General features: G+C 46.8%; 1 protein-coding gene and 1 long non-coding RNA gene across 6 annotated transcripts in view; one reads left to right on the top strand and one right to left on the bottom strand.

Annotated features, from left to right (window-relative positions):
- Nucleotides 1–73: 73 nt before the first annotated feature.
- On the top strand, nt 74–17,481 carry LOC308664834. 3 transcript variants are annotated; one of them, XR_014025760.1, is made up of 4 exons: nt 74–1,944; nt 2,821–3,014; nt 16,498–16,577; nt 16,933–17,481. It is a non-coding gene; the product is annotated as an uncharacterized lncRNA (long non-coding RNA). The 3 variants fall into 3 exon arrangements; XR_014025761.1 differs by lacking the exons at nt 16,498–16,577; nt 16,933–17,481 and adding an exon at nt 4,989–5,553 and having other exon boundaries at nt 74–318; nt 736–1,944; XR_014025762.1 differs by lacking the exons at nt 16,498–16,577; nt 16,933–17,481 and adding an exon at nt 4,989–5,553.
- The window catches only part of LOC308664832 (fucolectin-like), an 11,522-nt gene continuing 8,815 nt past the window's right edge, over nt 16,299–19,005 (bottom strand). For all 3 annotated transcript variants that reach the window (XM_081322373.1, XM_081322372.1, XM_081322374.1), the window contains 3 exons: nt 18,829–18,917; nt 17,768–18,068; nt 16,299–16,666 (listed from right to left, as the gene is read on the bottom strand). In XM_081322373.1, the coding sequence (XP_081178499.1) occupies nt 16,525–16,666; nt 17,768–18,068; nt 18,829–18,916 (531 nt within the window). In that variant the 5' untranslated portion in view covers nt 18,917 and the 3' untranslated portion in view covers nt 16,299–16,524. The remainder of the gene's footprint in view (nt 16,667–17,767; nt 18,069–18,828; nt 18,918–19,005) is intronic.

Genomic DNA, 19,005 nt, shown 5'->3' with positions numbered 1-19,005 from the left:
CTATACACTAAATAAAATTAAGAAATGCATTCCTAAAAAAAGGTATGCATAGATTGCCCCTGTGATTATGTAGGACAGATGGGGAGGAAGCTAACCACCAGATTGCAAGAATACAAGCAAGCATTCGGACTAGGAGACCTGAACTCATTGTTAGCGTTCCACTGCAGTGAATGGGAACACATTCAATTTTGCAACTACTAAGATTCTCGGACGAGCAGGCACAAAAACAGCCAAAGAAGTGATTGAAGCCTGGGAAACGGGCCCCTCGTCAGTCAACAGGAGTGCTGATTTACCACCAGCCTATCAAGTAGTTAGAAGGTGAGGGATGGCCTGCACAAGCAAATGACAGCCAATGACTTAATAGCCAGCCATCAACACACCCCAATCAACATCTAAACAGCCACATACAACAGGCACCATATAAATACACACAACAGCACACTGCTAAAGAGAGGTTTCCTAAAGATGGGCTCCAGCATGAGTCCAAAAGCTTGGAAGACAAAATCTGTGCTCCCGGTGACTGACCCAGATTGGATCCTAAAAATATATTCACAAATATGGAAGCCTTAAGTATTTTAGTCTTACCCCACCCCAAAGCTAAGGACTGGCCTCCTCTATGAGGTCTTGGGTGCTACCAAGTTGACGTCATTTTCCTAGCCACTTTGGCTCCTGTCTAGCAACTTTCTGCAAAAAGAGGAACTTACAGAGGATTGTTTTTTCCACGGTCGTTCACAGAGTCTCCCACACGGATCTCTGCTCCCCGGAGCCTTTCTCCACAGCAGTCTGCACGGTTTTTCATCACCACAGAAGAAATGGCGTACCGGCTACCCAGGTCCACATAACACCAGGTCCCCCTTTCTCGCTTTGTGTGGGTGCAGGTGTTCTGTCAACTAAATATGTATGTCTCAAATTACCCAGCAAGAAATTAGGACCAAAATTCTTGGGGCCTTTCCCCATAGTGAGAATCATCAACCCGGTCACAGTAGAATTGAAGCTTCCTAGACTTTTGGGGAAAATTCACCCTGTTTTCCATTGTAGCTTACTGAAACCTTTTCGGGCCTCCACTTTAAGACCTCCCCCTAAGAAGGCACCCGGACCCCTTGTAGTAGCGGGTCAGGCCCATTATGAAGTGAAACATATTCTTGACTCTAGAATCTTTAAGGGAAAATTGCAGTACCTGGTACAATGGAAGGGATACCCATTGTCTGAAGCCATTTGGGTGAAATCTAGCAATGTGAAAGCTGACAGACTTATCAAAAAGTTTTATGAGAAACACCCCAACAAACCAAAAGCCATTTCCTAACTTGTGTTCTATTTACATTACAGGAGCTGTCCTTTTTGTAAGGGGGGCCGGATGTCAATGCTGTAAACATTGACACGTTTTTGCACTGACAATATAAGAGGCAGCCTTTTGCTTTAGCTGTTTGGCTTTGAATCACTAAAGAGCGGGAGGGATTCATTCCAGATGTTTTAAGAAGATAAGAAATAACGTGCTTCAAGGGAAGTGAAACTTTGTGTGTTGGACTAATTGGTGAATGTGATTCATGACGTGTAATTAAGGGAGGGAGATTCTGTAGGATATGATGTGTCACGGGGAGGAGAATTCAGATTCTGGCATCCATCCATGAGTGCCGATGCTCTGTTCTGCTCATTATAGACTTTTTTAGAATAAATAATCATGCAGTGCTCTTTGATGGGTCTTTTTAATTGGAACCATGACACGCTTCTTGTAGCAGCACGTAGCTGGAGGTGCCCTGAAGAGAAAAAGAGGGGGGGGAGAGGAGAGGATATAAAAGGAGGAGGTTTTGGTGGGAGAGGGGGAAAAAGAGGAAAAGAGAAGGCGACGGAGAAGAAACTGTGGATGGAGAGGCCAGCAGGCAGGGAGGAAAAAGAGAGAGGAGAGGGAGAGAGGAAGACGGGCCGACCAGCCAGCTGACCGCCAAGGTAGTGGTGTATATTAATAAACATGGGTAAAGTCATTATACATTTTTCAGTGCAAAGGGAAAGTGATTCAGCCAAGGAACCGCCATGGAAGAAATTACAACCGGTAACTTTTTCCTTTTTTAAAACGGTTTGTAACATTTTATTAGATTATAGAACAGTGATGGCGAACCTTTTAGAGACCGAGTGCCCAAACCGCAACCCAAAACCCACTTATTTATTGCAAAGTGCCAGGGGCGCATCAGCATTATGGTGCCCTCGGGGGGGGGGCAAGTGCCGCCTCTGGCACGCAAAAACCAGGGGCGCAAAAATGGGCCACTGTGCTGCAAGGCGCTACACCACGCAAGAACGGGGCAGGGCTAGTGAGTATCACGTAGGCACTAGCCCCGCCCCATTTGCAGCACGTGCATGCTCACGGCCTCGTGCGCGCATGCACGTAAAATGCTTCCCCCTCCCTTTTCTTCCAGTCCACCAATCGACAGTGTTTGTTGGGACCTCTCTTCTACCACCTCTACTCAAGCTGGCTAGTCGGCCGCTTCACCTCCTTTGTGCTGGGCGAGGCTCCTGCTCCGGGCAGCGGTGGAGGCCTGATGGACCTGCTGCTGGCGGCGGTGGCGTGCGTGCCCACAGAGAGGGCTCTGACTGCCGTCTCTGGCACACGTGCTGTAGGTTCGCCACCACTGTTATAGTATAAAGCACCAAAGCAAATAGTAGGACACAGTGGGAAGGAAAAAAGGGGGGGGGAAGTGAGTGGGAGAAGGGAAAAAGAAAAGAAAATGCATTAACTTCCAACTTCCTCTGTTGCAGTAGAATGAAGCCATTTCTATAACAACAAATCAACCTAATAAGTAAAACTCAAAATTTCTCCCTTTTTTTTAGTCATCAAGTTTTTGACACCTTGCTAAGCACTGGTGGCACTCGAATATTGTCATGTCCTAAAAGTGATCTTCACAATCTGTGCAAAGGTTGAAAGGCCCTGGACTAGATGACCTCCAAGGTCCCTTCCAACTCCGTTATTCTACTATGGCAGGGCATATTTCAAACCAAACCCCAAAACAAAACAGTTGCTCAAAGTAAGTTTATTTAAGAGAATTGATGGAGTTATTGAGTTCCTGTCCTGACACGCAAGTGTCCTGGCTTCACACCCTGGTCCCATAGACTTCCACCTTGCACAGTGCCAGGGACACTGTGCGGCTAGGAACGGTGACGGTAACATAATGTCCCACACGACCGTCGCAGGAGATGGTGCTGATGGAGCCCAGAGAGGTATCGGTGATTCTCCCACAGCTGTTGGAAGGGAAAAAGGGAAGACACCCCCCCCTCCCATGGTTTGTTGTGGTTCAGAAGGAGCGAATCAAAAGAACAATAACGGTAAGACGTATAGTTTGAGAACGTCTCCTCAGGACGTTTCAAGGCACCTGGGATGATCTGCTGACAGCCACAGCAGAAGCCGTTCGATGCTTAGCTTTCTCAGATATTGAGCTATAGCGTCTATCCCATTGCAAATCTATGGCACCATGTTATGGTGATTTTATTATGGTTTTATGTTAATTTAATATTTTATCCTAGATTTTATCACCCTCATTCATTCTCTCTCTCTCTCTCTCTCTCTCTCTCTCTCTCTCTGTCTCTCTCTCTCTCTCTCTCTCTCTCTCATCTATATTTGTTGATGCTTCATTTAAACATTTGTATAGCATGATTGTGTGACCTCTGTAGATGCCATATGCTAAACAAAATTTAAAAATGCATTCTTAAAAAAAGGATACTCCCAGATACAGAAGCAATTTAACCTCCCGCCATGCCAAATCCAAGCGCTGGTCCCATCTGCACTGTTTTGGGTGCTACCAAATTGACGTCCTTTCCCTACCCAGTTCATCTCCTGATTGACGGATCTCTCTGCAGTGGGCAAAGAGGAACTTACAGAAGATTGGAGAGTCCACAGTCGGGCACGCTGTCTGCCATGTGGATCTCTGCTCCCTGCAGCCTTTTTCCACAGCAGTCCACACGGTTTTTCACCACCACGGAAGAAAAGGCGTACCGGCCACCCAGGTCCACGTACCACCAGGACCCCCTTTCTCACTTTGTGTGGGTGCAGGTGTTCTGCCCGATCCAGCGTCCACTGCAGTTGCCATCCATGGCTTTGCTTGCCACTGAATTGAACAGGCTTGCAATGGTGGAAGACTGGAAAGCTGGACGCCCCCTGGCCACGTTTGTAGCTAGGAGGAAGTTTGGGAGAAGAAAGGCATGTCAGAATTTATTCTCGGTTGACCTTTCTCCTCTTGGATTTGCACACAAACATCCCGGAGGAAACGCAAAGTCCCTGGGACAACTTTCAACTCTCTTGAAGTCTTGCTGTCTGCTGGAGAGCACTTTGGAAGAGCTCAAGGGAGGGAAACACGGATGACCCTCTGGACTTTCCTGTGTGCCTCACCAGGAAGTGGCTGTCCAGAATGAGTGGGCAGACGTAGTCTGGAGAGCTATTCACGGATGTAAAATATTATATTAGTCTATCAAGATATATAATACAGGAATATGAAGAAAATGGAAGACAATGGAAAAATAAGGGAGTGTGGGAACGGCACCCTCAGCAAATGAAGAACAAAGACAGCAGCTCAAAAAGAAAACTCTTAATTGGTCAGAAGCAACCTAGCATGTGGTTCTGGGGCAGCTGATAGCTTGGTTTGGTGAATACAAGGATTTTTTTTTACAGCATTTCGTAATCAGGGATTGTGTTGTGTGTTTTTGTTCTTAGATTTATTTAGCCTGTTTTGCAAAGGCTGGAATACTGCTATCATGTCCCCCCTAGTCCTTTCTCCAGACTAACCAAGATATAACCAATGTTCTATGTTCTTTTCTATTTTTTCTTGTCTGCAACTTTCTAACTGTTCTATTCCTTTATATTTTTCTCGTTTGCTTGACTTTTTAATCTCTTTAATTTGCAGTGTTTAATGAAAGCCACCAAGGAAGGCAATAGCTGTGCTCTCCTTTCCCCCTTCAGTAATTGCAGCTGGCCAAACTCCTTCATTCACGTTCCCCCTTGTCTGCAGCGCTTACCAACCTCTCAGCTGCGGTTTGCAACTCTGGGCCCCCGCTTGGCCGGCCAGAAGCCCCAGAACAGGCAGCCACATCCAGGTGAGAAGCATTGTCCTGCAAGGAGACAGAGGGCAGTGAGAAGGAGCACAGCATGCTGGAGGCCCAGGACTGGGGTCCTGCTCAGCCACGGACCTCTGCAGGTCCCCTCCTGGGTGAGGCAAGGAGGGCCTCGGGGCCTCAGACCTCCCTTGCCAGAAGCTGGCAGCCTTCCCGGTAGGGTAAAGGGCCTTCTCAGGGGAAGCAGACCACACAGCAGAGGAGAACAAGTGTTTTGGAGTGGGACATTCTGAGAAGTAGCAAACGTAACATGTGGCCAAGCGAAGAAGTGAAAAAGAGATGCAAAGTTGGGAAGATGCCCTGATTCCAAAAATCATAAAAGCACATTGCGGTGCTCTCTATGCTTGTTTATTTTTTTGCAGACCCAAACTAGGCAACATCATTAGCATGGATCACTAACACTAACGCTGGTGGTGTTACTTAGTTTGGGTAATGAAATTAGTTTGGGTCATCTAGTTCAAGGGCCCCCTAATTGGGCAACTTGAAGACTTGTGGACTTCAACTCCCAGAATCCCCCAGCTAGTCTGGCTGGCTGAGCAATTCTGGGAATTGAAGTCCACAAGTCTTAAAGTTGGAAGGTTGCAACCCCTGGGTTACAGCAAACTTAGAAGTGGCTGAGGAATTCTGGGAGTTGAAGTCCACAAGTCTTAAAGTTGCCAAGGTTGGAGACCCTGATCTAGTTGACTTTCATGCCTGTGGCAGGATAAGAATTCATGGCCTTCTACCTACTCAGGCATGGCCATAATCCTTTATCAAATTGCCATTTAAGCATAATTGGGTCTAAGCATAACTTACACAATCAACACTCTTCATATAAGGAACGGTTGCTGGAATTGGGTAAGTCTAGTTTAATGAAGAGAAGGACGAGGGGTGACATGATAGCAGTCTTCCAATATCTCAGGGGCTGCCCCAAAGAAGAGGGAGCCAAGCTCTTCTCCAAAGCCCCTGAAAGCAGGACAAGAAGCAATGGATGGAAACTAGTCAAGGAGAGAAGCAACCTAGAACTAAGGAGAAGCTTCCTGACAGTGAGGACAATTAACCAGTGGAACCACCTGCCTCCAGAAGCTGTGAATGCTCCAACACTGGAAGTTTTTAAGAAGAGACTGGACATCCATTTGTCTGAAATGGTATAGGCTTTCCTGCCTGAGCAGGGGGTTGGACTAGATGACCTCCAAGGTCCCTTCCAACTCTGTTATTCTGAAATGACTGTTCTTGGGCAGCCTCTCAGTCCCAGGAGAACTCGTGGAGATGGGCAGAAGGGATTCCCAGAGCATCAGGGGAGGAAGACAAATGGAATTTGGCCAGGCCCAGATCTGCAGTCAGGACTGAGTTTTCATGGTGGTGGGTACAGCAGGGAAGCGCCTGCAGCTCTGATTTCATTGCATCAGCATGTTGCTCTCCATTGTCCAGGTTTATGGTCACGTTTCGGGGGAGGCAAGGTAGGAAAAGCTGATTATTTGAGCAGGATAAGTTTCAAGCAAAGCTTAGTTAGGTACATACATCCTGTGTTAATTGTTTATTTAGCATCCTTTTCAGGACAGACTCAAGGATGTAGGGAAGGAAGTGCAAAGTACACAAAGCCTGGCTCTGCTTGTTCTAGAGAATGGCATGGGGGTGGAGCAGGGGGACAATTACGCAGGGAAGATTTTCTTAACAACAACAAAAAAACTGGGAATGTTGAAGCTGAAAGGTGAAAGTCCAGGTGTCTTCTGAAGAGGCCTGGCAGATTCTCAAACTGGCTGTTTCTGTCTGTGAATCAATGGCCTGGTCTTATCCCAGTCATGAACTTTGACCCCACCAGCCTACAGAATGATGGCTGTGGTGGAGTCTGGTTGGGTAAATATTAATTACTATAGTATTATATATCCTTGTATTACCTCTTAGTTCCCCTTTCTACAGATTGCAGACTTTTAGTATAATTATTATTTTCTCTGTTGTCTTGCAAGTGTAGTGAGTGTTTCTGTTCCCAAGTTATATTCCTTGTGTGTCTAATCACACTTGGCCAAATAAATATTCTATTCTATTCTATTCTATTCTATTCTATTCTATTCTATTCTATTCTATTCTATTCTATTCTATTCTATTCTATTCTATTCTATTCTATTCTATTCTATTCTATTCCATTCCATTCCATTCCATTCCATTCCATTCCATTCCACTCCACTCCACTCCACTCCACTCCACTCCACTCCACTCCACCTATTCTATTCTATTCTATTCTATTCTATTCTATTCTATTCTATTCTATTCTATTCTATTCTATTCTATTCTATTCTATTCTATTCTATTCTATTCTATTCTATTCTATTCTATTCTATTCTATTCTATTCTATTCCTATATTCTATTCTATGTGTCTGGTGGTGAAAGGAAAGTCCGATGCTGTAAAGATTTTTTCTCCATAGGAACCTGGAATGTAAGATCCATGAATCAAGGAAAGCTGGACGTGGTCAAACAAGAAATGACAAGACTGAACATCGACATCTTAGGTATCAGCGAACTAAAATGGACAGGAATGGGTGAATTTAATTCAGATGACCATCAGGTATACTACTGCGGGCAAGAATCCCTTAGAAGAAATGGAGTAGCCTTCATAGTCAATAAAAGAGTAGGAAAAGCAATACTGGGATACAATCCTCAAAATGACAGAATGATCTCAGTTCGAATCCAAGGCAAACCATTCAATATCACAGTAGTCCAAGTCTATGCCCCAACCACCAGTGCTGAAGAGGATGAAATTGACCGGTTCTATGAAGCCCTACAGCACCTTATAGAACTAACACCAAAAAATGATGTCCTTATCATCATGGGGGATTGGAATGCTAAAGTAGGAAGCCAAAAGATAACTGGAATAACAGGCAAGTTTGGCCTTGGAGTACAAAATGAAGCAGGGCACAGGCTGATAGAATTTTGTCAAGAGAATACGATGGTCATAGCAAACACTCTTTTCCAACAACCCAAGAGACGGCTCTACACATGGACATCACCAGACGGTCAACACAGAAATCAGATTGACTATATGCTCTGCAGCCAAAGATGGAGAAGCTCTATACAGTCAGTAAAAACAAGACCAGGAGCTGACTGTGGCTCAGACCATGAGCTTCTCCTTGCAAAGTTTAAGCTTAAACTGAAGAAAGTAGGGAAAAGCACTAGGCCACTCAGGTATGAATTAAATCATATCCCTGTTGAATATACAGTAGAGGTGACAAATAGATTTAAGGAATTAGATCTGATAGACAGAGTGCCTGAAGAACTATGGACAGAGGTTCGCGACATTGTACAACAGGTAGCAACCAAAACCATCCCAAAGAAAAAGAAATGCAAGAAAGCAAAATGGCTGTCTGAGGAAGCTTTGCAAATAGCTAAGGAAAGGAGGGAAGCGAAAGGCAAGGGAGAAAAACATACATATGCCCAATTGAATGCAGAATTCCAGAGAATAGCTAGAAGAGATAAGAATGCCTTCTTAAATGAACAGTGCAAAGAAATAGAAGAAAACAATAGAATAGGGAGGACCAGAGATCTTTTCAAGAAAATTGGACAGATGAAGGGAACGTTTAATGCAAAAATGGGCATGATAAAGGACCAAAATGGCAGGGACCTAACAGAGGCAGAAGAGATTAAGAAGAGGTGGCAAAATTACACAGAAGAACTATACAAGAATGAGCTTAATGTCCCTGATAATCACAATGAGGTGGTCACTGACCTCGAGCCAGACATCCTAGAATGTGAAGTGAAGTGGGCCTTAGAAAAGCTGAGCAACAACAAAGCTAGTGGAGGTGACAGTATTCCAGCTGAGCTATTCAAAATCTTAAAAGACAGTGCAGTAAAAGTGCTACACTCAATTTGCCAGCAAATTTGGAAAACTCAACAGTGGCCACAGGATTGGAAAAGATCAGTTTACATTCCAATTCCAAAGAAAGGCAGTGCCAAAGAATGTTCAAACTATCGCACCATTGCACTCATTTCTCACGCTAGTAAAGTCATGCTTAAAATCCTACAAGCTAGACTTCAGCAGTATGTGGATCGAGAACTACCAGAAGTACAGGCAGGATTTCGAAGAGGCAGAGGAACTAGAGATCAAATTGCCAACATACGCTGGATCATGGAGAAAGCTAGGGAGTTCCAGAAAAACATCTACTTCTGCTTCATTGACTATGCTAAAGCCTTTGATTGTGTGGATCATAACAAACTGTGGCAAGTTCTTAAAGAGATGGGAGTACCAGACCATCTTATTTGTCTCTTGAGAAACCTATATGCGGGTCAAGAAGCAACAGTGAGAACTGGACATGGAACCACTGATTGGTTCAAAATTGGGAAAGGAGTCCGGCAAGGCTGTATACTGTCGCCCTGCCTATTTAACTTATATGCAGAGCACATCATGAGAAAGGCAGGGCTAGATGAATCAAAAGTTGGAATTAAGATTGCCGGAAGAAATATCAACAACCTTAGATACGCAGATGATACCACTCTAATGGCAGAAAGTGAAGAAGAACTAAAGAGCCTCTTGTTGCGGGTGAAGAAGGAGAGTGCAAAAGTTGGGTTGAAACTTAACATTAAGAAAACCAAGATCATGGCATCTGGCCCTCTCAATTCCTGGCAAATAGATGGGGAAGAAATGGAGGTAGTGACAGATTTTATTTTCCTGGGCTCCAAGATCACTGCAGATGGGGACTGTAGCCAAGAAATTAAAAGACGCTTGCTCCTGGGGAGGAAAGCCATGGCAAATCTAGACAGCACACTAAAAAGCAGAGACATCACCCTGTCAACAAAAGTGCGTATAGTCAAGGCTATGGTCTTCCCAGTTGCAATGTATGGCAGTGAAAGTTGGACCATAAGAAAGGCTGAGCGCCAAAGAATTGAGGCCTTTGAACTATGGTGCTGGAGAAGACTCCTGCGAGTCCCTTGGACTGCAAGGCGATCAAACCGGTCAGTCCTAGAGGAGATCAATCCTGACTGCTCTTTAGAAGGCCAGATCCTGAAGCTAAAACTCAAATACTTTGGCCACCTAATGAGAAGGAAGGACTCACTGGAGAAGAGCCTAATGCTGGGAAAGATCGAGGGCAATAGAAGAAGGGGACGACAGAGAATGAGGTGGCTGGATGGAGTCACTGAAGCAGTAGGCGTGAGCTTAAATGGACTCCAGAAGATGGTAGAGGACAGGAAGGCCTGGAGGAATGTTGTCCATAGGGTCGCGATGGGTCGGACACGACTTCGCAGCTAACAACAACAACAATATTCTATTCTATTCTATTCTATTCTATTCTATTCTATTCTATTCTATTCTATTCTATTCTATTCTATTCTATTCTATTCTATTCTATTCTATTCTATTCTATTCTATTCTATTCTATTCTATTCTATTCTATTCTATTCTATTCCTGTTCTGTTCTGTTCTGTTCTGTTCTGTTCTGTTCTGTTCTGTTCCTGTTCTGTTCTGTTCTGTTCTGTTCCTGTTCTGTTCTGTTCTGTTCTGTTCTGTTCTGTTCTGTTCTCCATCCCATTCCATTCTCTATAGAATACAGAATTCTATCTAGCAGTGTTCCAATACTTGAGGGGGCTGCCACAAAAAAGGAGGAAACCTGTTTTCCAAAGCAATTGGGTATGTCTGGTCTCTAGTCTAATGAGCAGAAGGACGAGAATAGCAGGATTCCAGTATTTGAGGGTCTGCCCCAAAGAAGAGGCAGTCAAGCTATTCTCCAAAGCATCTGAAGGTAGGACAAGAAGCAACAGATGGAAACTAATCAAGGAGAGAAGCAACCTGGAACTAAGGAGGAATTTCCGGATGATGAGATCAATTAACCATTGGAACTGAAGTTGCCTCCAGAAGTTGTGGGTGCTCCATCACTGGAGGCTTTTAAGAAGAGACTGGACAACCATTTGTCCAAAATGGTATAGGGTTTCTTGCTTGAGAAGGGGGATGGACTAGATGACCTCTAAGGTCACTTCCAGCTCTGTTATTCTGTCAAGAACAAGCAACCAGAACTATTTGTGAAGAGTCTCAAAGAGGTTTATTTGGAGCCCCTTGATCTCTCTGAGCTTGGCTCTTTTTATGCAGACTGTCATGGTTCCGATAAATGAGACAATTCAAACAAATTACAGGCATATTATTTATGTAAAAAATCTTAGTAATGAAACGAAACATCGGCACTCATGGAGGGATGCCAGAATCTGAAATCTCCTCCCCCAAACCCATCATAACACACACACTACCCCCGCCCTTATCTACACATCATAAATCACATCCAATTAGTTTTACATATGAGGTTTCATTTCCCATTCTGTACGCGGGCTTTTGCAATCTTATCACAACTTCTGGGTGCTTTCCTCCCTCCCAAATGAAGCAATTAAAGTAACAGGCTGTCTCTTATATTGTCAGCGCAAAAACATGTCAATGTTTGCCGCATTGACACAGACGTTTCACTGCCCAAGCTAGGTAATGCCATCAGTTATGTTGCAAGTCACCTATTGTACAAGAATTCTCACCAGACTGACTGCACGGCTTCAGGGATTCTGAAGGAGGGCAGGCCTGTAGTTCTTTCTGCGCTGCAAATATTCCAAGTTTGGCCCCCTCTTAACCCCACCCACCAGTCTAGCTGGAGATTCCAGCACATCACACTTTTTTTTTGCTGCCCATACTCTGATTTTTAGTCCATTGCAAGAGCTGTGGTTGCTTCTTGTGCTCCTCAACAACATTTCCAGTGACTCTTCACAGCTGAAGAGGGGTTGGCCAGGGAACTGACCAACCAGTATAGGAGGTCCTGGGGGGGCAAGAGGGAAGGGAGTCTGGGTCATGGGCTCCTCATGATGACCCGGTGGGGCTGGGCATGCCAGCTAACAAAATCCTCCCTGATAGGATTAAATATTGACCAAGCTCCATTCATAAATTGGCAGAAATATGGACCTAGGAAGTGCTAGCCAATGTCTCCCTCTTTTGCTGGGCCGCATAGAGCAGGGGTCTCCAACCTTGGCCACTTTAAGACTTGTGGACTTCAACTCCCAGGAGTCCTTAGCCAGCTATGCTAGTTGAGGAATTCTGGGAGTTGAAGTCCATAAGTCTTAAAGTGGCCAAGGTTGGAGAGCCCTGGCATAGAGTGCTCAAGTCAAGAACACCAGTAGCATGGATCCTCCACTAGGGGGCAGCAGATGCCTTTGTTGGTGGGGAGACGGGAGTGCCTTCTGGTCTTGGGAACCCCTCTTGCATAGAAAGAACCACAGAGAAGCTGATGTATGAAGGTACCTGCTAAGTATTTACCTGAGCAGGTTAAGCCACTGTTGAGCTCTGTTGACTTCAGTGAAATCAACCGGGGGGCCAACAGCCACAGGATTTGGGGCCCTCACAAAATGTGAGAATTAGAGACTGAGGAGGGGGAGAATCTCCGTAGTTTACCTCCTGGCATTCCTGAAGTGCCACCTGCTTCCCAACCCCACCCCTTGGTCCAAGAGGGGAAACGAAGCCAGCTAAGTTGTTGGCTAGTTGGTTGGATTTACATCCCAATTAACCCCCAGGAGGTCAAGGGGGCTCACCTGGAAATCTCCATTCATGGTGGGTAAAGGGAAAGGACCCTGTCGGGTATATTGGGCCAGGAGGAAAGGAGAATGGCTCAAAATGATGCTGAATTTTCACAATGAGGATAGATGTGCTCTCAAATCACTGCTGGAGACCAGCGCTGGACTAGCTGGTCCCTATGGAAGGCAGGATGCAGGATATGGTAGCCATAGAGGAGAATCTCTTTAGCTCTGTGGGGTTTGCAGAGAGGAGGAGGAGGAGGAGGAGGACCAGGAGGATAACTGTGGGGTCCTTGGTGCTCTCTGAGCTTGACGGTTTCCTTGCAGACGTTTCATGACCCAACCAGGGAACATCATCAATGCTAGAAGGGAGCGGGGTTTGCAGAGAGGAGGAGGAGGAGGAGAATAACTGGTGCTCTGAGCTTGGCAGTTTCCTTGCAGACGTTTCGTTACCCAGCCCTGGGACACCGTGGTGTTTGTCTGCCTGGAGACAACCAAGCTATACCTATCTCACTCACAGCCCGGTCGATGCCTTGGTGGAGGCCTGGGAAAGGGCGGCCACCGAGGCGCTCGACCGTGTTGTACCCTTGCAACCCCTGATCCGGCACAGATCCCGTTGGGCTCCATGGTTTTCTGTGGAGCTCCGGGAGATGAAGCGTTGGAGACGGGGTCTGGAGAGCTGTTGGAGATCCAGCCGTTCTGAATCTGACCGATTGCGGTTGAGAGCCGCTACGAGGACTTACCTCGCGGCGATGAGGACGGCAAAGTCTAATTACTTTGCTGCCCTCATCGCGTCCGCCGATAATCGCCCGGCCGCCCTGTTTAGGGTGACTCGCTCCCTCCTTAATCGGGAGGTGAGGGAGGAGCCCTTGCAGGGGCAGGCCGAGGAGTTTAGTCACCATCTTGTGGACAAAATCGCTCAGATTCGGGCCGGTCTGGACTCTGACTGGGCAGAGACTGATGGGGAGGAATTGAGCGGTCTTGAGAATGTCATTTGGAGTGAGTTCGATCCTGTTACCCCGGATGAGGTGGACAGGACCATGAGGAGACTGAGTTCCACCACGTGTTTATTGGACCCGTGCCCCTCCTGGCTGGTGTATTCAGCTCGAGAGGAGACACGAGCCTGGTTCCAGGCAGTAATAACTGCTTCTTTGAGAGAGGGTATCTTCCCTACTGCCTTGAAAGAGGCGGTGGTGAGGCCCCTTCTCAAGAAGCCTGCTCTGGACCCGGCTATTTTGAATAACTATTGTCCAGTCTCCAACCTTCGCTTTTTAGCGAAGGTTGTTGAGAGCGTGGTGGCGCATCAGCTCCCTTTGTTCCTGGAGGAAACTGATTATTTAGACCCGTACCAATCGGGCTTTAGGCCCGGGTACAGCACGGAGACGGCATTGGTCACACTGGTGAATGATCTCTGGCGGGCTCAGGACAGGGGTTGTTCCTCTGTCCTAGTCCTATTAGACCTCTCAGCGGCTTTTGATACCATCGACCATGGCATCCTACTGCGGCGTCTAAGGTGGCTGGGAGTGGGGGGCACTGGTTTACGGTGGTTCTCCTCCTATCTCCTGGGCCGTTTGCAGTTGGTGTTGACGGGAGGGCAGAGATCCACCCCGAGGCCTCTCATTTGTGGAGTTCCTCAGGGGTCGGTTCTCTCTCCCCTCTTGTTCAACGTCTATATGAAGCCACTGAGTGAGATCATTCGTGGTTTCGGGGTGGGGTATCATCAGTACGCTGATGATACCCAGCTTTTTCTTTCCACCCCGAACCAACCCGGTGATGCCCTCAACGTGATGCCCCGTTGCCTGGAGGCGGTCCGGGTTTGGATGGGGAAGAACAGGCTTCGACTCAATCCCACCAAGACTGAGTGGCTGTGCATACCGGCATCTCGGGAGAACCAGTTTTGTCCATCGTTAACTATGGGGGGTGAGGTGTTACCCCCCGTTGATAGGGCCCACAACTTGGGTGTCCTCCTGGATTCACGGCTCAGTTTGGAAGACCACATAGGAGCCGTGACCAGGGGGGCTTTTGCCCAGGTTCGCCTGGTGCACCAGTTGTGGCCCTATCTGGACCAAGATGCCCTACGCACAGTCACTCATGCGCTCGTGACCTCCCGGTTAGACTACTGCAACGCTCTCTACATGGGGCTGCCCTTGAGGACCACTCGGAGGCTTCAGCTGGTACAGAGTGCAGCTGCGCGAGTTGTGATGGGAGTCTCCCGATACTCCCATGTAACATGTCTTCTCCGAGAGCTGCATTGGCTTCCAGTTGCCCTCCGGGTGAGATTCAAGGTGCTGGTGATGACCTATAAAGCTCTACATGGCATGGGTCCGGATTAACTTAGGGAGCACCTGCTGCCAACAACAACTTCCCATCGCCCTGTGCGCTCCCATAGAGAGGGCCTCCTCAGGGTGCCGCCGGTTAGGGAGTGCCGGCGGGTGATCCCCAGAGGGAGGGCATTTTCTGTGGGCGCGCCTGCCCTTTGGAATGATTTACCTGTGGAACTCTGGACCGTCCCCGATGTGCGTTCATTTCGCCGGGACCTGAAAACCTGGCTTTTCGATCTATCAGGCCTGGACTGAAGGGGTTTTAGCTTTTTAATATTGTTTTAATTGTTGGGCTTTAATTAATTTAATTAATTTTAATTTTATATTATCTTTTTATATTGTCTTTTATATGCTGCCCTGTAAACCGCCCTGAGTCCTTCGGGAATAGGGTGGTATAGAAAATTAATAAAATAAAATAAAATAAAATAAAATAAAATAATAAAATAATAAAATAAAATAAAATAAAATAAAATAAAATAAAATAAAAAAATAAAATAATAAAATAAAATAAAATAAAATAAAATAAAATAATAAAATAAAATAAAATAAAATAAATAAGCTCAGAGAGCACCAAGGACTTCGCTTCCTGTACAGTTGAGGCTCGTGGACTAACTCAGTCCCGAAGCTCCCTTGTTAAAAAAGGACGGATCCCCACAGCTGAACTGGATTCCAGGTGACCCTTGTCCTGTCAAGGTGATCCAGGTGTTTTTCCACACTCAGAGACCTTTGAGCTTCTTGATCAAGCTCACCGTTCAGGCAATTCTCTCCGAAGCCCTTTCAGAGCGGCACGTACAGTCAGTCCACCTTCCTTTCAATTCTCAAGGAGAGAGACAAGAGGTTGGGCCACGTCCTGCCCCTGTGTAAGGGGGCTTACGTGACACCCTCTCTGTTTTTGCACAGCGTGTGTCCCCCCCTGGTGTCTTTGGGTTCATTGATCACCAGGAGAAGCTGAATGGTTCTTAACATTGTGAAGGAAGTGTGATACACAACTTCCTGTAACATCACTGAGCACCAGGATCTCCGTAGCTCTTAAACCTAATGTCCTGCATATAAAGTAGTCTTGTTAAGTGTGAAGGTCTGTGAGTGAGTCCATGCATCCATCCACCCATCCTTATATCCATCCATCCATCCACCCATCCATGCATCCTTCCATCCATTCTTATATCCATCCACCCATCCATGCATGCATGCATCCACCCACCCACCCACCCACCCACCCATCCATCCCTCCACCCATCCCTCCATCCCTCCATCCTTCTACAGGCACACACAATCATCTTCTTAAACGTAAAAGTCTGTAAGTTCAGTTCCCAGCAGAGGTTGGAAACTCGACAAATAATATCTGGCTCTCCATCCCTGAGGAGTCCTCAAAAGACAAACTGGTTACACGGGACCCCTTGGGGATCAATAGATCAGATAATCTGAAAAGGGTACAGGGGAGTGATGGACATCAGGGAATGGATCTCCCGAACAGACACAAAGGCCTCCCTTTTAACCAAAGAATGACCAGAGGAAACCCAGGAATGCATGATCATAGCCCATTTATTTGGATTTATTTGGAAAGCAATTGGCATTTTGCAGGAGATCCCAACGCGAGGCCTGGCTTCTCTACTGAGCACCGTAGACCTCCACTTCACAGATGGTCAAGTAGTCCTCCCTGGGTAAGTGGACACTGACGTAGCGGCCTTGCTGTCCATTGCAGTAGATGGTGGTGATGGAGCCTGGGCTGGTGTTCAGGATAATCCCACAGCTGTGGGGCAAGAGAGGTCACGTTAGGGGAGCAGCCCTCCTGCCCCACCCACCCACCGGTCACCCAAAGCTCACCCTGAGAACGCAGCCCCCCCCCACTTGAAGCCCAGCCCCCTTTGAGCAGTAAACCAGACCTCCCCTCTGCTCCCCTGGGTGCTGGGCCTCCATTTTGCCTCTAATGTTCCATTAACTGTAAATATTAACCTAGTTGGAGAAACTATAGGAGGAAGAAATGTTTTTTAAAAAACTTTTGATTTCTTTCTCAAGGTCGTCGTCTTGATTTTTTGGATCAAGCTCTGAAGCATGCCTACTGTCAAGCATGAGAAATAAAGAGGTCCAGGCAGTTCAAAGATTATACAGGCTTATTGCCAGCTTAATCTCTCTAGAAGAATCTGAACTACTAACGGTCAAAGCAAATTGGTGAAATTCTCCAACTCAGTTTTGTCCCTAGCCTGGATGGCTATCTTGGCCAGATCCGTCCATTGGAAATGGGCAGCTAATCAATTCAAATAAACAAATATATAAATAAAATCCCAGATCTGAGCAATTTATTCACCCATAACTTAAAATCTCTCTTTTGCTCCCTTACCCAACCATTTCTCTAAATGCAGTGAAATGATTGGGTCCACCTGTGTTTCCCATTGTCTTCTCCTAATTTATTGTTTTCATTCCCAAAACCCTTTGGAAGCCAAAATGGAGAACATCTTTTTTTGCGGTGAAGCGACCAAAACAAAACCCAAGCGCAGAAACCTCCTTTTCCACCACAGCCACGTGGCCTCATTTCATGCACTTAGCCCAGTTCTGAAGGAGCCCATGTTCTCGATTTGTAACAGAAACGATAGGAAAAATTAACAATCGGGTGGCATTCACACAGTCCCCCACCTAATTGAGACCACAACTTAGCCAGGTGGTATCAGGTCTTTCCTGGGAGACCAAGGAGAGAGGTGACCTCACAATCTCCCCACAATGGAGTCATGACATCTTGGCACCTTATACCCGACAGCACCCCAAAATCACCCACACTGTCTGTGGATTCTGTATGTGGGATGCCACAAACACCTGGAGGATCCCAGTTGGGGATGAATGATTCAAAGCCACTTACCGTGGGTTGGATCTTCCATGGTTCTCCAGAGAGTCTCCTACGTGGATCTCAGCTTCAAAGAGTCTTTCGCCACAGCAGTCCTTGCGGTTTGCCACCACCACTGCGTAGATTTTATGAGACTGTCCCAGGTCCACCAACCACCCGGGGTTTCTCTCCAGGTTGGTGTGGGTGCAGGAGGCATGGATCCAGGTCCCGTTGCAGTCCCCATCCACAGCTTTGTCTGGTGATCCAATGCTCTCATAGGGGAAGTTGGAAGTCTGGTAGGCCGGCTTCCCTAAGGCCAAGTTCTTTGCCCCTCCGTCTGCAGGAGAGAATGGAGGAGATCCTTCAAGCAGAAGGTGCTGAGGAGAAGAAGAAGGGAAGGTGCAAAGCCAAGAGGGCAACATTTTGGTGGCACAAGGAATGAATTTTGAAGACTGGGAAATGGGTTGAAAGAAGTGAGCTGAGCAGAGTGCTACATTCCTCTGCTATCGTCGGAGGAACCCCTCGGCCTCCTCTTCCTCCCTCCCCATTTGGCAGCACATTGGCAAGAGAAGAACTGGGCATCCTCCCAGTAGATTCAGTGAAGTCTATATCAAGTGGCCACTTACCACGTGATCTTGCTCCACTGGAGACCATGTGGGTGATTGGTCTGCAGCCACTGGACAGATTAGGGAGAGCAAATATCCAGTTGCCCCGCTTACATCTCTCCCCCCCAGTTTATATTCTATTGGCTTGGTCCTCTGCAAGTGTCTCCAGGGGACGCCCAGATGTTCTGAAGCGTATGAGTATGGGTTAGAAAAGCAAAGAGAACAAAACGGCCAAGTGCCCATTTGGTTGGGAAACATACACGTTGAAGTCCCTGCTCCCAAGGACACCCAACAATGGCTGTGCAACAGAGCACTGAAGTTCAGGGATCTTGTGGCCCTTTGAGCAACCAATTATGGTATGTGTTGGTATCTGAAGGTGCTATGAGACTAAGAGGAGAGACTGGCAGAGGACTACTGGATGTTGAGATGGACAGGACTACACCTTTATCCACACACACATGCAACACACAAAGGTCTCTAGGTGGTTCTTACTTCCAGGTGGAGGCCTGCAACTCTGAGCTGCTGCAGAGCCAGCCAAGAGGGTCACGGCCAGCAGACCCTCCCAGATGAAGAACATCATCCTGCAAGCGAGGAAGGGAGAGATCAGGAAAAAGCGTGGTAAGGAGCTGGCTTCCTCTACTCAACACACCTGAACTTCAGGATTGGCCA

Source organism: Vipera berus (genome assembly GCF_964194415.1).
Source record: "Vipera berus genome assembly, chromosome: 3".
In the NCBI taxonomy this organism is placed as follows: Eukaryota; Metazoa; Chordata; class Lepidosauria; order Squamata; family Viperidae; genus Vipera; species Vipera berus.
The sequence above is the reverse complement of the archived record's forward strand: the minus strand, read 5'-3'. Positions and strand labels throughout refer to the sequence as shown.